General features: G+C 48.4%; 1 protein-coding gene and 1 long non-coding RNA gene across 2 annotated transcripts in view; one reads left to right on the top strand and one right to left on the bottom strand.

Annotated features, from left to right (window-relative positions):
• HFM1 (helicase for meiosis 1) overlaps positions 1-22,141 on the top strand; it is a 3,754,865-nt gene that overhangs the window by 2,937,221 nt on the left and 795,503 nt on the right. The window contains exon 32 of the mRNA XM_085599940.1: positions 4,790-4,872. Within this exon, the coding sequence (XP_085456066.1) occupies positions 4,790-4,872 (83 nt within the window). The remainder of the gene's footprint in view (positions 1-4,789; positions 4,873-22,141) is intronic.
• On the bottom strand, positions 16,506-18,199 carry LOC146834671 (uncharacterized). The gene is made up of 5 exons (XR_014960322.1): positions 18,096-18,199; positions 17,894-17,994; positions 17,734-17,800; positions 17,501-17,627; positions 16,506-16,987 (listed from the first exon to the last, which is right to left on the bottom strand). It is a non-coding gene; the product is annotated as an uncharacterized LOC146834671 (long non-coding RNA).

The following is a 22,141-nucleotide window of genomic DNA, read 5'->3' as shown; positions in this document are numbered from 1 at the left end:
AATAAAAAAGAACTGCCCTCCACCATTGCGTCGTGCTCGTCTGCTCCTCTCCTCTCCTCTTCCGAAGGCACAGGCTCCCAGCCTGCCCTGCGGCAAATCCTGAAGCTGCTCTCACGTATGAGAGCAGCTTCAGGATTGGCCTGAGCTTCCTCGATTTGCGCTCCAGGACAGACTGGGAGTCTGTGCCTGCTCTCTCCAACCCAGCTGTGTTACTAGTTTGGAGACAACTTTCACTGTGCATGACCGTTTGGCCGGCCTGAGACGGCCGGCCAAACCATCATGTGCAGGGAAGGAATTCCACATACCATTTCCCTCAGTGCCTGTCGTCACTGTGGTCCTGCCACCAAAACTCAACACAAGGAAAATAAAACAATAAAAAATGTGTTTTAAACCTGTTTTATTTTTCATGTTTTGGAGGGTGCTGACAGGGGGGGGGGGGGGTGGGGGGGTGACGCTCCTCCACTATAGCGGTGGAGCCGACCCTGAATCAGAGACTGTGACTGAACAGAGAAAGCTACAGCTGTAACCTCATGTCAAAAATAAACATTTCCTTCTCAGGTATTTTCTTAAATTAGAACAAACAGCCTGTCTGCATACACAATTTCATCCATGATGCATGGCCCACCAGACTCTGAGTAACATCTAGGGCTATATTCACAAGAACGTGTGATAACTACCTCAAGAGTAGCTTAACGCAACTCTCAACATTGCAGCCTATTGCTGGAAAATAACCCTGTGTCAACGTGGAATTCACAACAAGGCGACCCCATGCGATAGTTTGCCGAAACCGCGGCCAATGCCCGCAATACAACCACTTCGACGGAGATAAAAACACAAACCCCAAAGCCAAAAAACCTGTGATGGGCCAAAGCGTGATCAGAAAACAGTAACAACAAGCGCGAGGGCAGCAATACTCACGGGTAATGCGGGAAAAGCACAAGAACAGCATACGGAAAATGCCACAGAAAAAAATACATCAACAGCGGAGTACCACGGATGCACCCTGACCGACTGCAGAGGACAATATGTACACCACAACATCCAAGCACCATGGAAGAACAGAATTGACAGGCACACCGCATGAAAGATACCAGTGGCAGACAAATCAGAGCCGCAGGAGCGACTCGCCCACCATGCAGCATATGCACATAAGCAGAAGTGCACCTCGACATTGATAACATCCCGATACAAACAGCAACCTCTCCACATCTGAACACAGGACACAACTGGTTCTGCAAATGTGCACAACATGGCAAATCACATCTGAAACCGCAGGAAAATGTAACATGACAATGTATAAGTACAACCTGTAACCTGCAAATATGTTTTAATCACACATGCAGTGCAATTGGACATCTTCTATTTTCCCATGCTTGCCATGGACGGCCACAATGTGACTAGCTCATGAGAAGTAAGTGTCAATGATGGAGTTCCTACGGGCCATTCCTGCCGCAGCTGCAGTGGGATGTGGCCCACCTGCCCCATCGTCACCATCATCGTCCGGTACCTCAGGAATTGAGGTCCATGGGGCATTGGTGCGAACACAGATGTTGTGCAACACACAACATGCAACGATCATCTTGCACATGATGTCCGTGCTGTACAGGAGCTTTCACCTGTGCCTTCCAGGCACCTGAAACGTGACTTTAACATGCCAAATGTGCGTTCAACGATGCCTCTGGTGCATATGTGGGCCACATTGTACTGCCTCTGGTCGGGTGTGTCTGGGTCTCGGAGGGGTGTCATCATCCAAGGGCAGAGTGCATATCCTTGATCACCTGTGACAGTGCAGGGAGAAAAGAGTCAATACTTGGTTCGGCAGGATGTGATGGCAGGCCCACTAATACAGTGACCCCTGTGCTGGCTGGTTGTGGGGTGAGTGTAAGCCAGCCCTCAGGGAGTAGCTGGTGCTGGCAACAACTCCAACAGTCATCAGGCACTCAGAAATGCAATGTCAGTACAACAAGGGGGAATGACTCGAGTCGCACAGGGCTAGTGGCCCCGGATGCACAGCAGCCGACATGGGCTCACCGCCACGGGACGCTAACCTGCGGGAGACTGGGGTAGGGTCATAAGGGCAGAGCAGGCCCTTGCATGTGTCATAGGTGCCTTCCGCGGAGTGTCACAGGGGAGAATGGGAGGCCTACCCCCAGGGCATGATGCAGAGAGCACATGCCAGCTGTGTCCGGCAACATGGCGGATATGAATGCCAAAGACCCAGGCCAGACACCAAGTCCGTACCTGTCCATTGCTGATGACAACCCCCAGACCACAGGCTCAGACACCAACGATGTTCCGCCGGATGATGACGGTCACTCATGGCACACAGGGTTAGTGGCACCATGTGTCGCCGGCTTGCGTTGAACAGGGTTAGTGGCACAACGTGTCGCCAGCATGCGTTGCACAGGGTTAGTGGCATCACTTGTCACCGGCTTGCGTTGAACAGGGTTAGTGGCACCACGTGTCGCAGGCCTGCGATATGGAATTATGCCTCAGTGATCGAAGGGAGTCTGGTGCTGTGGCCGCTGCCACGGACTTGGGGTCACTGCCATTCAGGACTCAGGACACTGTTCTACATGTGAGACCTACTGGGCCAAAGAGGATGCCGGTGGAGCATGTAAATAAGTAAGGAGTGATGTGGACCAGCGTCGGGGGGGCCAGTGATGGTCTGCGGAGGCTGCAGAGGACGCGGGACTGGGGCTTGGTGCTTGCACCGGCACGTGTTGGGCCCTCTTTGACACACGACGGTGTCGGCAGGTGAGCAGTGCGGCACTGGTGCGATGGGGCGGGCAGGCCTGGTCTGTGCATCAGCGTCCTGGGGTGCAGCAGGCGCACAAGGTCACAGGCCCTGCTGCTCATGGCGTCGGCCTCGTGGCAGGCCACGCGGCGCCGCACTGTCAGTGACATTGGCCTTCCCAGTAGTAGACCACGCCCTGTGCAACGGGGTTTGTCACCACACCCCTCTGCAGCCCTGGTGTACTCAAGGCCAACCCACTATGCTCACACACACAGGGGGGGACACAGCATGTGACACTTCCGCTATCTGTCCCACGGCCTGGGGTGACATGGTTGCGTCCACTGCTCACTACTCTCCAGTCACCACCAGTTGTGATCTGCATGGACATATCAGTTGTTTGCATACCCATGTCTGTCCTGCACATCCATGCCTCACTTCTAATGTGTGTACATTCCCACTCACGGGTCACTTGCATCTTCGCACATGGCTGCATTCCGCATCTCCACACGTTCAGCTGTTGTGTGGCTGAGGTGCCATGAAATGTCTGTATTGGGTGCAGGGTTAGCCCAGGATGACCATGGAGTGGTGTTGTCGTGTCGTGTCTGGTAGGTGGTTGTGTAGTTTGACATGTTTTATGTGGTTTGGTCACGTGTGCATTCCCACAGTAGTGTGTTGTGTGTTGGTTGCTTTGGGGTGTGTGATGTGTTGATTTAGCACTTACCAACGAGCAGTCCCGTTCCATATGTTCCATCCTGGAAGCGCTGGTTGAAGATGGACTGTCAGAAGATGAAGGAATCATGCACACTGCCTGGGTAGTTGGCAACGACATTGGTGAAGAGTCCCCGGTGGTTCACTATTGCCTGCACATTGAAGGAACGCTGATGCTTTCTGTTGCGGTAGTGGTGTGCAGTATACGCAGGGGGCACAAGTGGGACATGTGTGCAGTCGATTACCCCTAACACGGCTGGGAATCCGGCTATGGTGTAGAAGTCTTGCTTTGTCTCCAGCTGTTCCTGCGCAGTGCTGGGAAGTGAAGGTACTGGGGTATGAAGCTGAGGATGGTATCCAGGACAGGTGTGATGATCTTTGATAGGGCTGGCTGTGAGACCCCTCCAACTTTGGCAGTTGTTGGTTAGATGGTACCAGAGGCCAACAGGTGAAGCACAGCCAGCAGCTTTGTCTGCGGAGGGATGTTGGTTCTCCGATGTGTTAGGACTGTCAGCCTGAGTGCGATGTGGGTCATGATGCGGAGGATGGTTGCCCTTTTGAGCCTGTAGTGGGCAATGACTTCCTCAGGCATTAGGTCTGTGAGAGTGGTGCGTTTTCGGTAGGTCTGCTGTCTTACTCTGTACTGCCTCTGTGGTGGTCCGAGGGGGGGGCGGGTCCGGGTCCTGGGGGTGGTGGCGGTCCTGGGGGTGGTGGCAGTGGGTGTTGTGGCCCTGTTGGGGCTCCGAGTTGCCTGATGAGTAGCTCCATGGCGTAGTTTGTTCTTCGGGTGTGGCTGTGTGCGGGGCTACGTTGCCTACTGCAGGTAGTTGTCTGTCTTTACACCTGCTTGATGCAGGTGTTAAATACCTGCGGCTACCGTGGCTTATCGCCTGTTTTTGGTTCGCTTCGCAGATCTGGCAGTTCGTTGTGAAAGTGGTGTTGTGGTTTTTTCGTGATGTTCTGCATCTCATTAGGGTTAGTTGGTGGTGTCCACTGTGGTGATAAATTTTAGGGCAGTTATCGCGGGAATATTGGCGATGTCTGCAGTTTGCACCAGCTTGTGGATGTGGTGTTAGGTCTATCTCCACTTTTGATGCATTAAGGTTGAGATAAATCGGAGATAAGTCCTTGTGAATATCCCCTTTAGTTTTTTACAAATGAAACACACAAGAATTGTACACGAATAAACAGACCTTAACTCCTATTTAAACCCCAGAAAATTGACACAGACAAGCAAAATATTGGACTTTCATAGAGGAAATTGAGGAATCTCTTACAGTTACATTAGGAAACATATTCTTTATCAGTTTTGTAATTTATTTCCTTCTTTCCATCCTTTTTCAGATGCAGATGTTGAAAGAATCTCAAAATATGGATCAGAAACAAGTTGTTTCCACATCACCATCTTTGTTCCCAACTTTATCAAGGTATTAGTGAAAAACGTTGAGCATAAATATATAGTTGCATTTATAATACATTTAATTGTTTAAATTCAAGAATAACTAGAATTATGTTAACAAAGAATAAACTGTGTGTCCAATCTCGTTCGAGGGGCACAGGGTAGGTAAGGACTACTGGGCACTAACCATGGTGGTTAAGGTCTTTTGACTATGGTGTCCTGGGAGCCATCCTATTTTGGAGCTGCAAGCTGGACAAGTACACTCTTACTGCCCTTGACTGTCAGCATAGCAAGGGCAATCAGTCCTACGCATCTTAGAGATGTAGCGTGGGGCAAAGCGACAAACACCTCAAGCAGTCAAACATTAGACACAATTAGCAAATGTCCAGCCATTGCTTTTTGTTCAGGAAAAGACAAGTGATTTAGGGGCACATGCATCAACAATGCCATTTGCGATTCCTTATTAGCGAAAAATAAGGAATCGCTAATAAGGAATAGCAAAAGGCTATGCATGTAGGAATCGCTATTCAAATAGCGATTCCTTAACTTTCCTTAATAGCGACTAGCAAATTGCTAGTAGCAATTAAGGAATGCCGTCCCAATCATTCCTATGGGCCTCCAGGCCCATAGGAATGAATTGGAGATTGCATGAGCTAATTGCGAGTACCAGTAGGTTCTCGCAAATTGCTCATGCAATGTCAAGGGTGCAAGGGTGTCAAAATGACACCCAATTGCACCCCTGAAATTGATATGTGCACATATGTTGCACACACACATGCTCTAAGGGCATGTGTGTGCGCAACATGAAACTTTGAAAAATGCACAAAAGTGCATTTTTCAAACTTTTAGCAAATTACCATGCAGTTCATCTTCATGGTAATTTGCTCCCCCTATTAGCGAATTCGCTAATTTTTTAACTTTCATGCATTGCATTTAAGGAATCTCAATTTGGGATTCCTTAAATGCAATCGCAATTTAAGGAATCGCTATTTAAGGATTCCTTAAATAGCGATTTTTGTATTCGGGTTGATGCATTGGGATTAGGTTTTATTTACTCGCTAACGGGTGTGATTAGCGATTCGGTATTTTACCGACTGGATTTTGGCTTGATGCATGAGGCTGACTATCGCAACAGAGCTGCATACTATGCATAAAGGAAATGTATTCTACATACTACACAGAATAACATAATTTTTAGATCTAAGCATAGGTGGTATAGGCTTCATATGTTGAAACGGAGCAGTTTTCCTGAGTTCTGTGACTGTAGGCCAGTCTCTTTGCTTTGACTAGGCAGTTCTCTTAAGTGGGTTACTTTACTCTCAACCAGGCCTCACCAATATCCTTTAGACAAGTTCTTAGTCAGGATTATTGTAGGAGGCTGGCTTAGTACATGGTGCACACTTATTTAGGTGAGGGACCTTGCACCTATCCAGGCCACTCTTATGGTGATTTTAGTAGGCTTTGATAACCTTTGAAAGCTCTCAAAGTTGTAGCTGTGAAGAGCAGCCTTCAGGCTTATCTTAAAGTTGTGTTAAGCAGCTTGTTTTACCAGGTTAATCATGTAGTATAGGTTAAACGAAAAAGAACCACAAAGTATGTATATAAAAATATGTCTATTTATTACTCAACACTCCCTAGCACATTGGTATATCTCCTACCTGGAGATATCAACACAAATACAAAATATTACTTCAATTGCAATAAGGTAAGTAGCACAAAATACAGTGGTCTCCAGGGGGAGACTAAACCATATATTAAAAAAGCAAAATGCGAATTGCCACCGAAGTTGGGACTTGGGTCAGGAGACTCAGAGGAGCTGGTGACACAAGGAACCAAACAAGGTAAGGACCAGTAACCCCACGGACGCTGCGTGCCGAGTGGAAACACAGCCACGTGTCCAATAGAAGTTGACGGAAAAGTCACGGTTGCAGTTTTTAAGAAAAAGGACCCTTGCCCTGGGACCCTGAAGAAAGCCAGTGGAAGACAGAAGGTTGGAGAGTCATCCCACACGTGGATACCCCAGGAACCAGGATACCTACACCAGGGAAGCAGTGTGCATAGGTGCGAAGTGACTTCGGAAACCGCCGTAGATCACAATGGAGGACTTCAGAGAATATGCCAGTGGAGAAGCCTGTTCAAGTGTCTAGGGAAATCCAAGGGTGAAGTCGTGAAGAGAAGAACCTGTAAGCAGCGGGTACAGAATCTATGCCACTCGGAGGTGACCAGGAGGCACGGAAGATCAATGCCCAATGTTGTCGGATGGTTCAGAAGTGTTGATGGTGAACTTGTTGCTGCAGCTGTGAGGTCAAGGTGATGCTGAGGAAGACCAGGAGCCATGCATGAGCGTTCCCATGTGAGAAGTGGAAGACCAGGGGGTTGGTGTCCGGCGGGAGCACCAAAAGGCCTTGAGAGCTGCAACTGGCATGGAGAGAGAAGAAGGAGCAACGTTGGGACCAGTGTGGTCTAGGGGACTCACCACAAGTAGGAGAGTCGGGCAGGCCCTGAGCAAGCAGGGGAACCCACTGAAGCAGGAGAAGACCCTCAGGAGGACCCAAAGGCACAGGAGTCGCATGAGGGCCTCTAAAAGCTCACCAAGAAGGAAGGCCCATTTGCAGAGGATGCGATGAGGATGCTTTCCTTGGCAGGAAGAGATGCTGGAGGCAGGAGCCCAGTCTAGTCCCACGATGAATCTGAGCACCCACTCACAGGTAAGTCCTTTAGTACCCTAAGGGGAGGGTTTGAACAACTCAAGGGTCCCTCCCAGAGGAGGAGCTGGACAGTGGGGAGGATACTCCCATGTCCTTTGTCCAGTTTTGCACCAGAGTGGGAGCCAGGAGCTTCCCTGAACTGGTTTAAACTGGAGTATGCAAGGAGGGCACCAAATGTGCCCTTCAAAGCATTCTGGTGCCATTGGCAAGCGCCCCCACCGCAGCCCAATACACTAAGTTGTGTCTGGGAGCAGGTCACACCTCCCTCTGATAGAAAACCTATTGTTCTACTATCTCTTGCTTTAGCTTGGCTCAGCAGCAGGAGGGCAGAATCGTGTATGTGGTTGGCAGCAGCACTAGCTTGCTGTCAGACCCTAAAAGCCTGGTAACGGTAGTACATGGGGTTTCCCCAAGGACCACCCCCTGTACATGGGATCATACTTCCAACACTGGAATCAGTGTTGGGGTATGATTCCAATATGTTTGATACCAAACATGACTAGGTTCGGTGCAGCCACTATATAGTTAAAATATCTTGTAATGACGGACGTCCACTATATGTATTAAAATGGCTGACCACACTTACAAATCCTGGAGAATCGCCTCTGGGTTTTGTAGGGGTGTCATGCACTTGGTTAAGCACACTGCCCTCAGGCCTGAAGAGTCTGCCATAGGGGTGACTTATAGGTTTTAAGTGCAGTGCCCTCATACATAAAGAAACTTATATCGGTAGTGAGAGGTGAAAGCACCAACTCACACAGACTGCAATTGCAGGCCTGTAGTCACAGTTTAAGTAGGCTCCCATGGGTGCACAATGCAATCTGCAGCCCATGGGAGAAACCTGGTGTACCTATGCCCTGGGTCCATTAGTACCATATACTAGGGACTTACAAGGGTACTCCAATAGCCAGTTGGGGAGGTACAAAAGTACTTACCATGGTCCATTTACAGAGAAAGCACAGTGACTGGTGTTCTGATTAGCAGGATCCCAGTCAGACTCGTCAAAACATACCGACACCAAGCAAAGACTGGCAGTAACCATTCTAGAAGGATCCTACCTTACTACAGTATGGTTTACGGAATGCTATAAGAAAAGTCTTGTTCCCCTAAACCTGCCAATCTCTAGTTTCCCATATGGATTTTAAATCGATAAAGTCATACTCTTGTGACGACAACTGGGAAATGTCAGTTAGCATATTTTCTTTTCCGGTGAAGATATAAGTTTGTAATAATAGGACTCTGGGTCTGCTGAATTGTGACCCCAAAAATATGCATATTTCTGTACAAATGCCTTTGAGCTAGCCTACGGTGGTGTAGGGCAGATTTCCCATTGGTGTAATCGAATACTGCACGTTGTTGCAGGGGTTCTGCTCTTAGAACAGACCAATACTTAGAACGATATGCCAGTACAGTGAAAAGTGGGTCCCAGTAGGACAATTCTTAAGAACAAACACAATTAGATACCGACAGGCATTAATTCACTTAACAAATTAATGCCTGTTGGTATCTAATTGTGTTTGTTCTTGAGAATTGTCCTACTGGGACCCACTTTTTACTGTACTGTTCTCTACCCAGGTCCCGGTGGCTTCATTGGGTTTACCCTTGTTTATAACTAGAACCATAGGACATCAGTATGTAGGGGCTGAGTCATCATACCACCTCATTACTTATTGGTCCTAGCCCAACTAGCTATAGTGCCACCTAACCTTACCAGCGAAAAAAGTGAATTAGCACTCCAGAACACAACTCTCTCGACCATCTAAGGGATCGCGGTAACAGGAAGCACCCTCTCACTCTCTCACTCATACTCATCAACAATAAGATAACCAGGAGCCATGAAAATGTATTCAAACTATCGTTCTCTGAAATACAGTATACATGTCACAATTAGAATCAAATGCATACTAAAAATACTGTTAGCATGGTTAATAATCCATATATCATGAAAAGTCCTGTCATTTTATAGGACCGACTAACCTAAACCCCCATCTCTTGCTAATGAACCTAAATGATTATATATCAAAGATCTCTGGGATTACTGGCAGACCCGTACCTCAGCATTCACAGATTAACGCTCTACATCTCTGCAGATGCAGCGCCCCTTTCTCAGAATCCTTGTTCGTGTGTGTGTTTGTTGCTAATAGGCTCATCTATATGATAGGACATGTGTGTACATAAACAATAGCTGCTGTTCTGTGTTATGTCTAGGTGCTAGTGCCTGGCCAGAAAGAATTCCAAGGGACATTGTTATTTGACCTTGTCTAATGTGTTCAGACTAAATCTCAGGAAAAGAGCAGAGCACAAAAACATATGCTGATTCTGAGTGAAAGTACAATGTGGCACAAAAGCAAACATGGTTATATAGTAACATGTGCAAGGGAAAATAAGGCCTACAACGTGCACAGTTAGGCTAACATAGGGAAACTGCAATGGCCATGCAGGAAACACACAACACCCTCCCTTTGGTTCGAAAACTAGCACTTACAAAGATAACAGATATGATAAATGTAATTTGAAAATAAGCTCACTCAGAGCCTTATTCCAGAATTACAAATGACTATAAATTTGAACGAAATTAAAAAGTCAATTTGTAAAAGAGATCAAATTAAGGTGCTTCGGAAGAATCCATAATTTTACTCGCCATTAGTAGGCCAAAGATTCCATGAAGGAATGCGGCTCTACACATAACGATTGGTCCACAGTCCACATCACAAGCTCCAACGAACAAAGATGCTCGCTGGTCTCTGCTGATGTTGAGATAGTTACCGCACCGCCTGCGTCCGTGTTCACAGGGCCTGTATCTTGTGAGCCATGTGCTAATGCACACGGTTCCTCGTATGCTTCGCATTGTGTAGAAGTCGCAAGCCCAAAGGACAGTTCTGAAAATGGGTTAATCAGCAGTCCAAAGTCCAAGGCAAAGGGTATTTACGAAGCCAGGCAAATATCCAATGCCCATTCAAAGGGATACCAGATGCAGTGGAACACAGGTCGCATGCAGGTAAACCAGACAAGTGGAAATGTCAATGACCGATCAAGATCCAGTTCTTGCAGTAGACGCATTCCAAAGATTTGATTCATACGCTCATGGTAATATCGGAGTGATGCCAGTTCCAGAGCACCTGCAAGAGGAACATCCATTGCGGAGAAGCAGGAACAAGATAAGAATGCTGCAAATGAGGACTAACAGCAACGGGAATCCTCTGAATACACTAGAGAAAATTGAGTGGATAAAAGTCGGTATTACTCCTAAGATGGTCTGAAAAGAACTAGCGGGGCCGGAGCCCACAACTTTAAAAAGTGTGCAAGGCCAGCCGTACTGGAGGCATTAAAGATTTGATGTACTAGTTCTCCAAAATGCAGGGGAAGATTAGTGTTTAACAAATACTGTATTTTACTAGAAGTTCTAGCCACCTACAATTCGAAGGTCTCACGACCCGATGTAGGAGCCACTTCTTACAGAAACAATAATGCTTTGAGTCTGCGTAGTTTATTGAAATCTACAATCCCATGTGAAGGGGGAATTAAGACACTGTTGCAACAAGTGACTAACTGGGAAATTGGCAAAATATATGGGACTCCAGCCCGACGTCTATAGTCTTGATCACTAAGAATGAGATAACTCCCATTAGAGAGTACCGTAATGAAGGGGAGAATTGCGGGAAGTGAAGTTCTTTCTGAATACCATGCTAAATTTGTAAAGTGTTACATGTGCCGTGAATTTTTTACGTGTTTCCAAACAAGTGTATGTTCAACAGTAGAATCGGATTCTTCACCAGTGGTAAAAACTTTCTTGTCACTACACTCACAACGATAAGCAAAGGGGAGTGACCATACCTCATGTATGTAGCTGCTACCTAGGGGTTCGTATCTACCAACAGGAAAATGTTTCATGCAAGCGGTGAATTGAAATGTTGTAATTGTGAGAAAGTGGCTCTGTATATACTGTTCCCAAATAGGTACAGGGTCTACAGAGTCCATAGTCCCCAGAGGCTTGGCAGAGGCTAAAGTTAGATATAACCTTACTCTCTAAAGTGGTAGCTTGGTTGAGCAGTAAGACAGTATCAGAGGACAGTGTAAAGCATTTGTTGCACACACTCCGTCAGCAAATGGTCTCACACACTCAATAACTGAACTCTAGGCCAATGGTTTATATATAAAAAATATATGCTTGTTTTATTTTAGAACCAACAATAGGTATTAAAATATACTTTCTCAGAAGGAGATGCTTGATATAAATAGAAAGTTACAAGTGGTTGCAATAGGCAACACAATTTTAAACACAATAATGCATTGAGTTCAATGGAAGTTTCAAGTTGTTTGCAATAGATTACTTTTTGGATTACTTTGAGATTCCAGGACTGGATCCTAGATTCAGTCCTGGGACAGTACTTAGAAACAAGTTATAAAATTTGACTTAATTACTGTGATGATTTTTAGACAATATTTTGCTATTTTAAAAGTTGACAGAAAATATTTCATAGAAAACAGTCAATGATTCCCTCTGGCAGAAAATTCAAGTGGCAGGTATAGTATGTTCTTGTTACTTTTGTAATCCAGTACTGGGTGCCTAGACTCAGTACTGGGACCTTTATCCAAAACAGGTAAGTAATTACGTTTTCAGAAATTTTACGATTTTTAAAGAATATTTAAAGTTTGCAGAAATTGACCCAAGAAATTTCACAGAAAAACAGTCAGTGATTTCCTATGGGAGAAAATTGGGTCACTGGTAAGTACAGTTGTAAGTATTTTTCAGAGTCAGTGCTGGGCACCAAGATCCAGCACTGGGAGCTTAACTAAGAGCAGGTGAGTATTTTCGTTACTCGGCTGATTTTTGGTGAATATTTTGAGTTTTGAAAAGTCCACACTTAGAAGAAATTTCAGGAAAAGCCAATCAATGTTATCCTATGGAGAAAATTGAGTTATCGGTTTAAAGGTAAGTACTCGATTGGCAGAGTTAAGGTTCTGGGCATAGACTCAGGGGTCTCCCAGGGTTAGGTAGGTACAGTTGGTTCACCCTCAGCGGCACAAGGGCGGCCGGGTGCAGAGAGAGTTAGTCCCAATGTTATCCTATGAGAGGTAGTGGGGCCTTGGTTGGTGGCTGCTGACTAGCAGGCCACGCGTCTGTGGGAGCTGGGCTCCTGGTCACGTACTCAGGGCAAGTGGGGAAGTAGATAGGTGTAGAGGTTGCACTGCCAGGGCAGCTGGGTGCAGGGTGCTTTTGAGCCTTTGGGCGCTCAATTGATTTCAATGGGAAATTTCCGGTTTAGAAAAAGACTGCAAGCTCGGGGACGAAGATTCTTCAGGTGCCACCACCACTTCGAGAGGTAAGTTGGGTAGTTGGAGGATAGGTAGGTACCCCGGGATTGGGCACAGGGGGCCGCGGGGAGCCGGGTGCAGGGGTGCCTTTTGGTGTTGGGAAATCTTACCCTCTGTTGATTGCGGTTTGGGGGGGCACCTGGTTCTGAGGATCCAGGCTTCTTCAGGAGTGTCGAGGGAGGTCCTTGGGTGCCGAACTCGGGGTCACATTCGCCGTGGGGTCGTCCTTGTGGTCTTTGTTCACTCTGGCACAGGCCAGGCTTGGCGGGTGCAGAGTGTGTAGGGTTCCCGGTTCCGGGCTGCTGCCAGGGATTAGAAGTAGATTTTGAGTAGAGCCTCTACTCATGGGAGTCCCAGGTGCTTAGAGCCTAAAGGTAGCCAGGTCCTCCGGGTTTGTGAGGTTGCTGGCCAAAAGAGATGCCGGGTTGGAGCAGGAGCAGGTTTGAGGGTCGACAGGCCGGTAGGGCTGGGGCCAAAGCAGTTGGTGTCTTCCTCTTCTTAGCAGCTGCAGGGCAGGTCTTCTTTCTTCTTGCTCTTCTTTGTATTTTGGAATCTGGAATCAGCGGACGGAAGGTTCAGGGTGCCCCTAAATACTGGATTTAGGGACGTTACAGGTAGGTGAAGGGCTGGGACCAATGGGTCCCTGTCCTGGGGTGGGTACACCCCCTATCCTGCCTCTCACTTGTGGCCACACCACTGGCATAGGGCACCCAGCTAGAGGGGTGGCTGATGTATGCCAAGGCAGTGTAGGTGGTGGGCATGGCACACAGTGTGCCATGTCGACTTTGTTTTACCTTGTACCCAGACACTCAGCCTGCAAGAGCAGTGTGTGTGTGTGTTAGGGTACAGGGCCTCTAAGGGTGGCACAATGAGTGCTGCAGCCCTTAGAGGCCCTCCCTGGTCACAGGGCCCTGGGTACCTAGGGTACCATTAACCAGGGGCTGACATGTGGCCAGGGTTTGCCAATTTGGGTTTTGGCTGTTAGGCAGTTTTTAGGGAAGGAACACAGACCCTGGGCACCTGATTGGCAGGAGTCCAGGGCACAACAAGGAAAAGTGCATCAGCTATTAGGCAAGAAAAGGGGGGGGTTACTGCAACAGAAACCCACTTTCCTACAGTAATAGGTAGTGAAATTTCAGCTATAGTGAATGGGAGTTGTTCTGATTTTTCTAAATGCAGCATTGTATAGTTCACATCTTTCATGGCCATCATCAATTGTTGCTTATGTATTAGATTAAAAAGTGAAAACAAATCAGTATAATTCAGGTAATGCCACGGAGCGGGCCCATTTTTAAGCGTTTGAAGTGTCCGGCTAAACTACATAAAAGATCTAAGCTGACTTTGCCCATGATACAAGGTTGACATGTCATGCTGCACAATATCAATGACAGACGAGACAATGTTATTTAAATTGTAAATATGAGAAAACAGCATATTAATACTATTATCAAAAATGGCTAGTACTTTGTCCAAATTATCTTTGTCTTTTTGTCTCAAACATGCAGCAGCTTTCATTTGGGATAATTTCCAGATTTCTTTATAAGTAGCATATATAAATCTTTTATAACGTGGGGATTTGGGACCCAAAAGATAATCTGAAAAGTTCATGTCCTTGGACAGGAGAGAAAGATGCTGTTTTACTGCAGACAGCGTGGAATGTTCAACCATTGTTGACATAACTTTACAACTGAATAAGTAGTAATGGTATCAGAATGCATTGACTGGGATTTCAGGGATCAGCGTTACTTAATTTAAACCAAGGTGTGGAATTAAGAAAACGAGCATGATAACTATTTAAGTGTACAGGTCACAATACCCACCACCAGGACTTGAAAACAAACAATTTAATGTACTGTTCTTCACCATGCTGATCTGAAAGAAACACGTTAGTTAGATTCCTCACCTTAGAATAACCCCAGGCGTCAGGCTGGATCCGGAAAGATTTTTGTAGCAATACCCCTTTCGCATCGTTAGGCGTCGTCTGCGGCTCCGCGTCCGTCGTTGGCGTCGTGCGCCGGAATGACGTCGTCGGAGTACTTAGACGCCGCCCTCGCGCGCTGACGTCAGTTCTCCTTTTTTCCGCGCCAGACAGTGCCGATCCGGGAAGAGCTTACCCCTTAGTCATTTTTTGACTACACTTTTTGACTCTTTTTGGTCTACTGTCGACTCGACTCTGGTGCCGGTAGGATGCCTGGGTTTAAAGCCTGTGACTTCTGTCATCGACTGATGTCGGTGACGGACCACCATCGCCGGTGCCTTTACTGCCTGCGGGTCGACCACGACGCGGAGTCGTGCCTCGATTGACAGGCCTTGACCTCGAAAGCTAGGCGGGAGCGGTCCCATAAGCTTCTCGAGCTTCGGCACTCGGTGCCACCATCATCGCTCGTCGGGCTCGAAGTCTTCGGGTAAGTCGAAGCGATCAAAGAAGTCCAAGAGGCGACACCGCTCTTCGGACTCCCCTCGCCGGTCGCGCGACTCGGCCCAGGGTCAGGGTGATCCCACCCCGCGGCTCCGTTGGAGCCGCAGGATCCGCGTCCGTCTCCATAACCGCCGGTCCCTGGGACTGACGCGACTCTGGCGGATGTCAGTGCTTTCCTTTTGGCCATGACTTCGGTCCCGTCGCCGTTCCCCGGTTTAGCCCCGGTCCGGGCCGCTTGACGCCGCACCCGACGCCGATGGATGTGCATTTCATCTACCGCCCGACTCCGATCATTCCTCCTGTTTATCAGGAATCGGATGACGGGGGCGACTGGGAGGGGCCTGAGGACCCTATGGCCAGACAGGCCCAACTTTCACAGGACTGGGCAGATGAACTGGGGGATGCCAGTGGTCTGGACACCTCCCCGGACGCTGGTTTCATTTCTCCTCCGACTGTGGCCTCGGAGGAAGGTGGAGCTTTCTCAGTGGTGTTGCGCAAGACGGCCGAAGCCCTGGGGCTCGAGTTGCCTGCTGTGGCCGTGAGGACTAACATCCTCACAGAGGTGCTTCAACCGTCAGCAAGCTCCACAGAGCCTCTGCTGCAGTTCAATGAGGCCCTCATAGACGTTCTGCAGGGCACTTGGTCCAAGCCCTCCACAGTTCCTCCTGTGGATCGGAACGTGGCCCAGCGCCACCGCCCTGCTCCGGGTGACCCCAGTTTCCTGTCCCAACACCCCACCCCCGAGAGTCTGGTTATCCAGGCCTCAACTTCCCAATCCTCCTTCCCGTCCGCTCCTCTGGATCGGGAATCCAAGAGGTTGGAGCAGTTCGGAAAGAAGCTGTTCTCTTCCCTGAGTTTGGGTCTGCGGTGAACACCGCTTGCCTCTTGGACCGTTTCTCCCACTCTCTGTGGGAGGCGGTGGAGGACGTGCTGCCCCTGTGCCCGGAGGAGGCCCGGACACGTCTCTCCCAGGCGCTTGCTGATGGGCGAGGTGCAGCATGACATGCCATACGGTGTGGACTAGAAACCACGGACTCGCTGGGTAGGGTGATTTCCACCACGGTGGCGCTCAGGTGCCACGCCTGGCTGCGTCCACATCTTTAAACACAAAAGTATCTGCTGTACCTAAAATTATTTAGTTAATGCATCTAAGTCATTTTTTAAAACAGAAAAACCGCTCTGTCTAGACCATGTAAGAATAACAAGTCAAAATAAGGTGTTAATCCATTTTTTAATTTTGAAATTAATTGAAAAAACCTGCTTAATAAATACGCAGAATTTATAAATTGCAGCAACAGTTTAACAAAGCAAAGGACCTAATAGTCCTGTAAGACATTGGTGCCCATGGACAGTCAGTGATATAAAATTATTCAAACATTCCCATTCATACTGAAATCCATTCACACCATAACAACAAATATCACATGCATCCTAAAATCTAGAAAAATGAACAATATACAGGCCCTAAATGGTAGGCGAGTCTTCTTAGGTGTAAAGCAAACACAGATAAGTACAATCAAGAATGACCGAATATGGAACAACAAAGGAATTGTTCTTATGAATTTGTAGGGTCTTAGTGGATCTGTGTAACGAACAGTTCAGTTCGGGACGCCGACGCGCGTTTCGGTGTAACACCCCCTTTCTCCGGGGTAACACCTTCTTCAGGGCGAGAGATTATTCAAGTGCGATTTCCATGGGACCTACCAAGTGATAAACAGAAATTATACACAAGAACCGCTAATTCTAAATATATGCGTTTGAAACTCTGATTTTCAGACAATTACAAATAACAGTATTCATATTAAATTGGCGCTGGTCTAGACAGAAGAGCGGTTAAACATTGGATACACAATTTATATTATGGAAGTTGCACACATAATGAGAATAAAATAAGACAATTAGAGAGAATACGTGAAACAAAGGGGGGAATAATTTACTCAAACTAACAATCAATAAGGCTTCAGAATGTAATAATTCATCTTGAAAATTTTATACAAAATCTGAGGAAGGGTATTCGATTGGGAACAGTTAATCAGGACCCACATATGTTGGCCATAATTGAGTGGCCGATGGGACAGTTAGGAGGATAATTGCAAGAAGTCAGGAAGTAAGAGGAAAGGACAGTTGAGTTTAGGGTGCCAATGCATGGAATAAAGGCACTACTTCTGTATGGAATTAATGGTTCAGCGAGAGGGAATAATAAACATGCTCACCAAGAAAACAGTTGAGATAATGTATATATATATCTCTCCTCAAGCTCAAAAATACGACTTCAGAGGTTCTTACAGGGGGCGAGTATACCGATAGAGTGGAGCTCGTCCACTAGAGGGAGTGCAAGATCTAAAAATGAATACAGAACGAAAGGTGTTTGCATTTCAATTATAAAGCATATATTTTTTAAGGCTTATGAGTGAGACATGGGTCACGTTCCGTGGACCAAATCTACCTGGGGTTAGCAGTTTAATGGATTTTCTTAGTTGGAGCTTCTAAACCGGTAAGTAGAAATCAAATGTCTGAAAAAACGAAAAACAGACTGGTAAAGACCTGTTCTCACAGACGCTCCGGATGACGTTCGAACGAACTAATTGGTATGATGGAACACCTACTTGGGTTAGAGAAAAAGCATCTCGCTGCTCTGAACGGGCGTGCAATCTGTTGCAATGCTTCAGGGTTGATGTAAAGATGGAATGGACTATGGCCACAAGGTCTGGGAGCGAAACAAAACAATTAGTGTTAGTGCTCGTGAAATGAGCAAGGGGTCGTAAACACTTATATTTGGGCCATTACGTCGGTTTTCGAAATGCTTACCGGAAAGAGGTTTCCTAATTGTTTCGATTCTTTCTCTTGGTTCGTTCAGGGTGCAAGGAATGCTGAAGTTTCTCCGTTGTCGGTTCGCCCCTCTCCGTGGAAAGTGAAACGAACAGCCTGATAGAAAACAGCTGTTTAAATACCGTCAGAGGCAGTGCGCAAGCCACGTCAAGTGTAATATGTAAAGAGTGGCTGTGGATTCCGCAGAGGAAATCGGAATGGGGTGTCCTCAATTCATGACTGGAATTGCTAAAAATAGTAGTATTGTCAAGACTGGCATTGGTCAGATATCAAGGTAGAGACATCCCGGATCGTGTGGTTAATGACAGAGAATTAGAGGGTCCTAATGAGCGTGGCTCAGAAGAATGGTGTGGGAAGCCTCCCGATAGGGTTCTGTTGGAGCCCATCAACCTGGTAGAGGGCAGGGAAAAATGATTCAAAGGAGGTTTTTTGTTACTGCAAAACATAGTAGGGCATGATGACGAACAAATTCGTCTGTTTAGACAAATAAGTAACTATGACATGATGCTTATATAATAGCATTTTCCCAGGGTAATTCCTCATTTAGTCCCCTTGTTTTTGAGTCCAAAAAGTAAATCCAAAAGACTTCTCGTTTTTTGCGAATACGAGTACTGTCAGAGCCCTTTTGGGTGCGGACCTTTTCTAAAATGGTCCAACGTAGGTCCTTTTCGGTGTGGTTGGACTCCATCCAGTGTTTGACCAATGGTGCTGTAAGGTTATTGCGCCTGATGTTAGACTTGTGTTCCCCTATGCGTAGTTTGCACTCTCTGCTGGTCTCTCCTACATAGGGGATATCACAGGGGCATAGGATGACATATATACAGTTTGATGTTTTGCAATTTGTCATCTCTTTGAGGTTGATTGTTTTGTTGTTAATTACGATAATGTCATCGACATCTTTATCGGGGGATGTCCAGAGTACCCTCATGGATATGCCCTTTGATGGCACTCTCCTTTTTGGTGAGAAGGCGGATAGTGCGCTGGCTCGTTTCAAGGACTCCCGGGCAACTGCCAAGTCCTTGGGTCTCTCGGCCCGCGGCCGCAAACTTCCGCCTTTCGTCCCTTTCGTGGCCAAGGAAGGGGCGCCTCCTCATGTCCGCCTAGCCACCGGCCGCAGAACCAACCAGCACGCGGACGTGGATTCCGCCAAGGTGGTACTGGAGGACAACGTGCCGGTCAGTCCACATCCACCCCGGCAGCATCCGCCTCAAAGCCCTCCTAGTCCGAGCTTTCAGGCCCATTCCACGCCAGTGGGCGGCAGAGTTCGCCATCACCTGCTCCACTAGCGATCCATCACATCGGACAGGTGGGTGCTGCAAATCGTCCGAAGGGGCTACTCCCTCCCCTTCGAGACGACCCCTCCAGCCATGCCACTGCAGGGCCACCGTATGTCGGGGGATCACTTGAATCTTCTGCGGGAGGAAGTTACGGCCTTCTTGGCCAAAGAGGCCGCCGAGCGCGTTCCTGGGCCAGAAGTAGGTCGTGGTTGCTATTCCCACTACTTTCTGGTTCCCAAGAAGGGCAAAGGGGGCCTACGCCCTATCTTGGACCTCAGGAGCGTCAACGCCTTCCTCCGGAAGGAACAGTTAAAGATGCTCACTTTAGCTCAGGTTCTGGCTGCACCCGACCCTGGAGACTGGATGGTAGCGTTGGACTTGCAGGACGCCTATTTTCACATCTCCGTCCTGCCGGCCCACCGGCGTTACCTGCGGTTCACGGTGGGTCAGGAGCACTTTCAGTTCACCGTGCTCCCCTTCGGCCTCACCAGTGCCCCTCGGGTGTTCACGAAAGTGATGGCGGTGGTCGCAGCTCATCTGCGCAGATCGGGGGTTCCAGTCTTCCCCTATCTCGACGACTGGCTGTTGAAGGCGGGCTCGCCCCAGGCAGTCGTGTCCCACCTCCAGACTACGGCCGACCTTCTGCATTTGCTGGGGTTCTCCATCAATGTGCCGAAGTCACACCTGAGACCCTCCCAGAAGCTCCTCTTCATCGGAGCGGTTCTAGATTCGGCGCAGTTCCGGGCCTATCCTCCGGAACAGCGGGTCTGGGATATTCAGGTTCTGATTTCCATCTTTCGGCCTCTATCCTGGGTTTCGGTCAGGTTGGTGCTGCGGCTTCTGGGGCTGATAGCCTCCTGCATCCTGTTGGTGCATTACGCCAGGTGGCGAATGCGGGCTCTGCAGTGGGACCTGAAGTTTCAGTGGGCCCAGCATCGAGGCAACCTGTCCGACCATGTCTTGATCTCGGAGGGCACTGCTAAACAGTTGCAGTGGTGGCTCACAGACCGCGATTGGGTCAGGGGCAGATGCCTCTCCTTACCCCAACCGGAGCACGTAGTAGTGACGGATGCGTCCCTCCTGGGATGGGGGGGCCATATGGGAGAGGCGGAGATCAGAGGCCTCTGGTCTCTGGCGGAGTCTCAACTCCATATCAACTTGTTGGAGCTGAGAGCGATCCGGCTTGCACTGAAAGCCTTCCTTCCCTCTGTCCGGGGAAGTGTCGTGCAGGTGTTCACGGACAACACCACCGCCATGTGGTATTGCAACAAACAAGGCGGGGTGGGGTCGTGGACCCTTTGTCAGGAGGCTCTGTGCCTCTGGACATGGCTGGAACACCAGGGCATCATCCTGGTGGTTCAACATCTGGCAGGCTCTCTGAACGCCAGAGCAGACGAACTCAGCCGCCGGTGCATGATGGATCACGAATGGCGTCTGAACTCGGACGTGGTGCAAGGTCTCTTTCTGCAGTGGGGAGAGCCTTGGTTAGATCTATTCGCCACCGAAGAGAACACGCAATGTCAGCAGTTCTGTGCGTTGGAATTTCCAAGACGGCACTCGCTCGGAGAAGCTTTTCGTCGCGAGTGGAGTTGCGGTCTGTTGTACGCCTTTCCGCCTATACCACTTCTGCCCAGAGTGCTGAAGAAGATCAGGCGCGACCGGGCCCAAGTCATCTTAGTGGCTCCGGATTGGGCACGAAGGTACTGGTATCCCGAGCTACTCAGTATGACAACCGATCCTCCGGTACGACTGCCTCTTCAGGCGGACCTTCTGTCGCAGGGGACGGTCCTCCACCCGAACCTGTCCAGTCTCCACCTCCATGCGTGGAGATTGAGCGGCGACAGTTGATGCCATTTGACTTGCCTCCTGAAGTCTGCGATGTGATTCTGGCAGCCAGGCGTCCCTCCACAAAATCGGTATACGCCTGCAGGTGGAACAACTTTGTGGCATGGTGCACAGCAAAGGTTCTCCTCTTTCTTCTTTCTTTGGCCCAGCAGGGCTCTGCTCTGGGCAACTTGAAAGGTTATCTTTCTGCGATCTCTGCTTTCTTACGGCTCCCTGATCAGCCTTCTCTTTTCAAATCCCCTGTTGTTTCGTGTTTTCTTAAAGGCATTACTCACATGTTCCCTCTTGTCCCCTTCGTAATGCCTCAGTGGGATTTGAATCTTGTCTTGAACTTTCTGATGTGCTCTCCCTTTGAGCCTTTTCACAATTGTCCCCTTCGTCTTCTGACTCTTAAGACTGCTTTCCTGGTAGCTATCACCTCGGCTAGACGGGTGAGTGAGCTCCATGCTCTGTCATCTAAGCCTCCTTTTCTTTCTGTTCATCCGGACAAGGTTGTCCTCCGGACTCGTCTTTCTTTTCTTCCAAAAGTGGTGACCCCTTTTCACATCGGGCAATCTGTCACATTGCCCACCTGCTTTCTGCCTCCGCATCCTTTGAAAGAGGAAGAGAGGCTCCACCGTCTGGACCCCAAACGTGCGCTGTCCTTTTATTTGGACCGCACCAGACAGTTCCGGATGGAAGATCAACTTTTTGTTGGATACGTAGGTGCTAAGAAGGGGAGGGCTGTACACAAGCGGACCATCTCACGGTGGGTCGTATTGTGTAGAAAGGTTTGTTACTCCTTGGCAAAAAAGGACCCTCCTGTTGGACTGAGAGTCCATTCCACCCGGGCCACAGTGGCGACTACTGCCCTGGGACGGGGAGTACCCTTGCAGGACATCTGTCAGGCGGTGACGTGAGCCT

The sequence above is a fragment of the Triturus cristatus genome, chromosome 4_2 (genome assembly GCF_964204655.1).
Source record: "Triturus cristatus chromosome 4_2, aTriCri1.1, whole genome shotgun sequence".
In the NCBI taxonomy this organism is placed as follows: Eukaryota; Metazoa; Chordata; class Amphibia; order Caudata; family Salamandridae; genus Triturus; species Triturus cristatus.
This window is presented reverse-complemented; position numbering and strand designations above follow the sequence as displayed.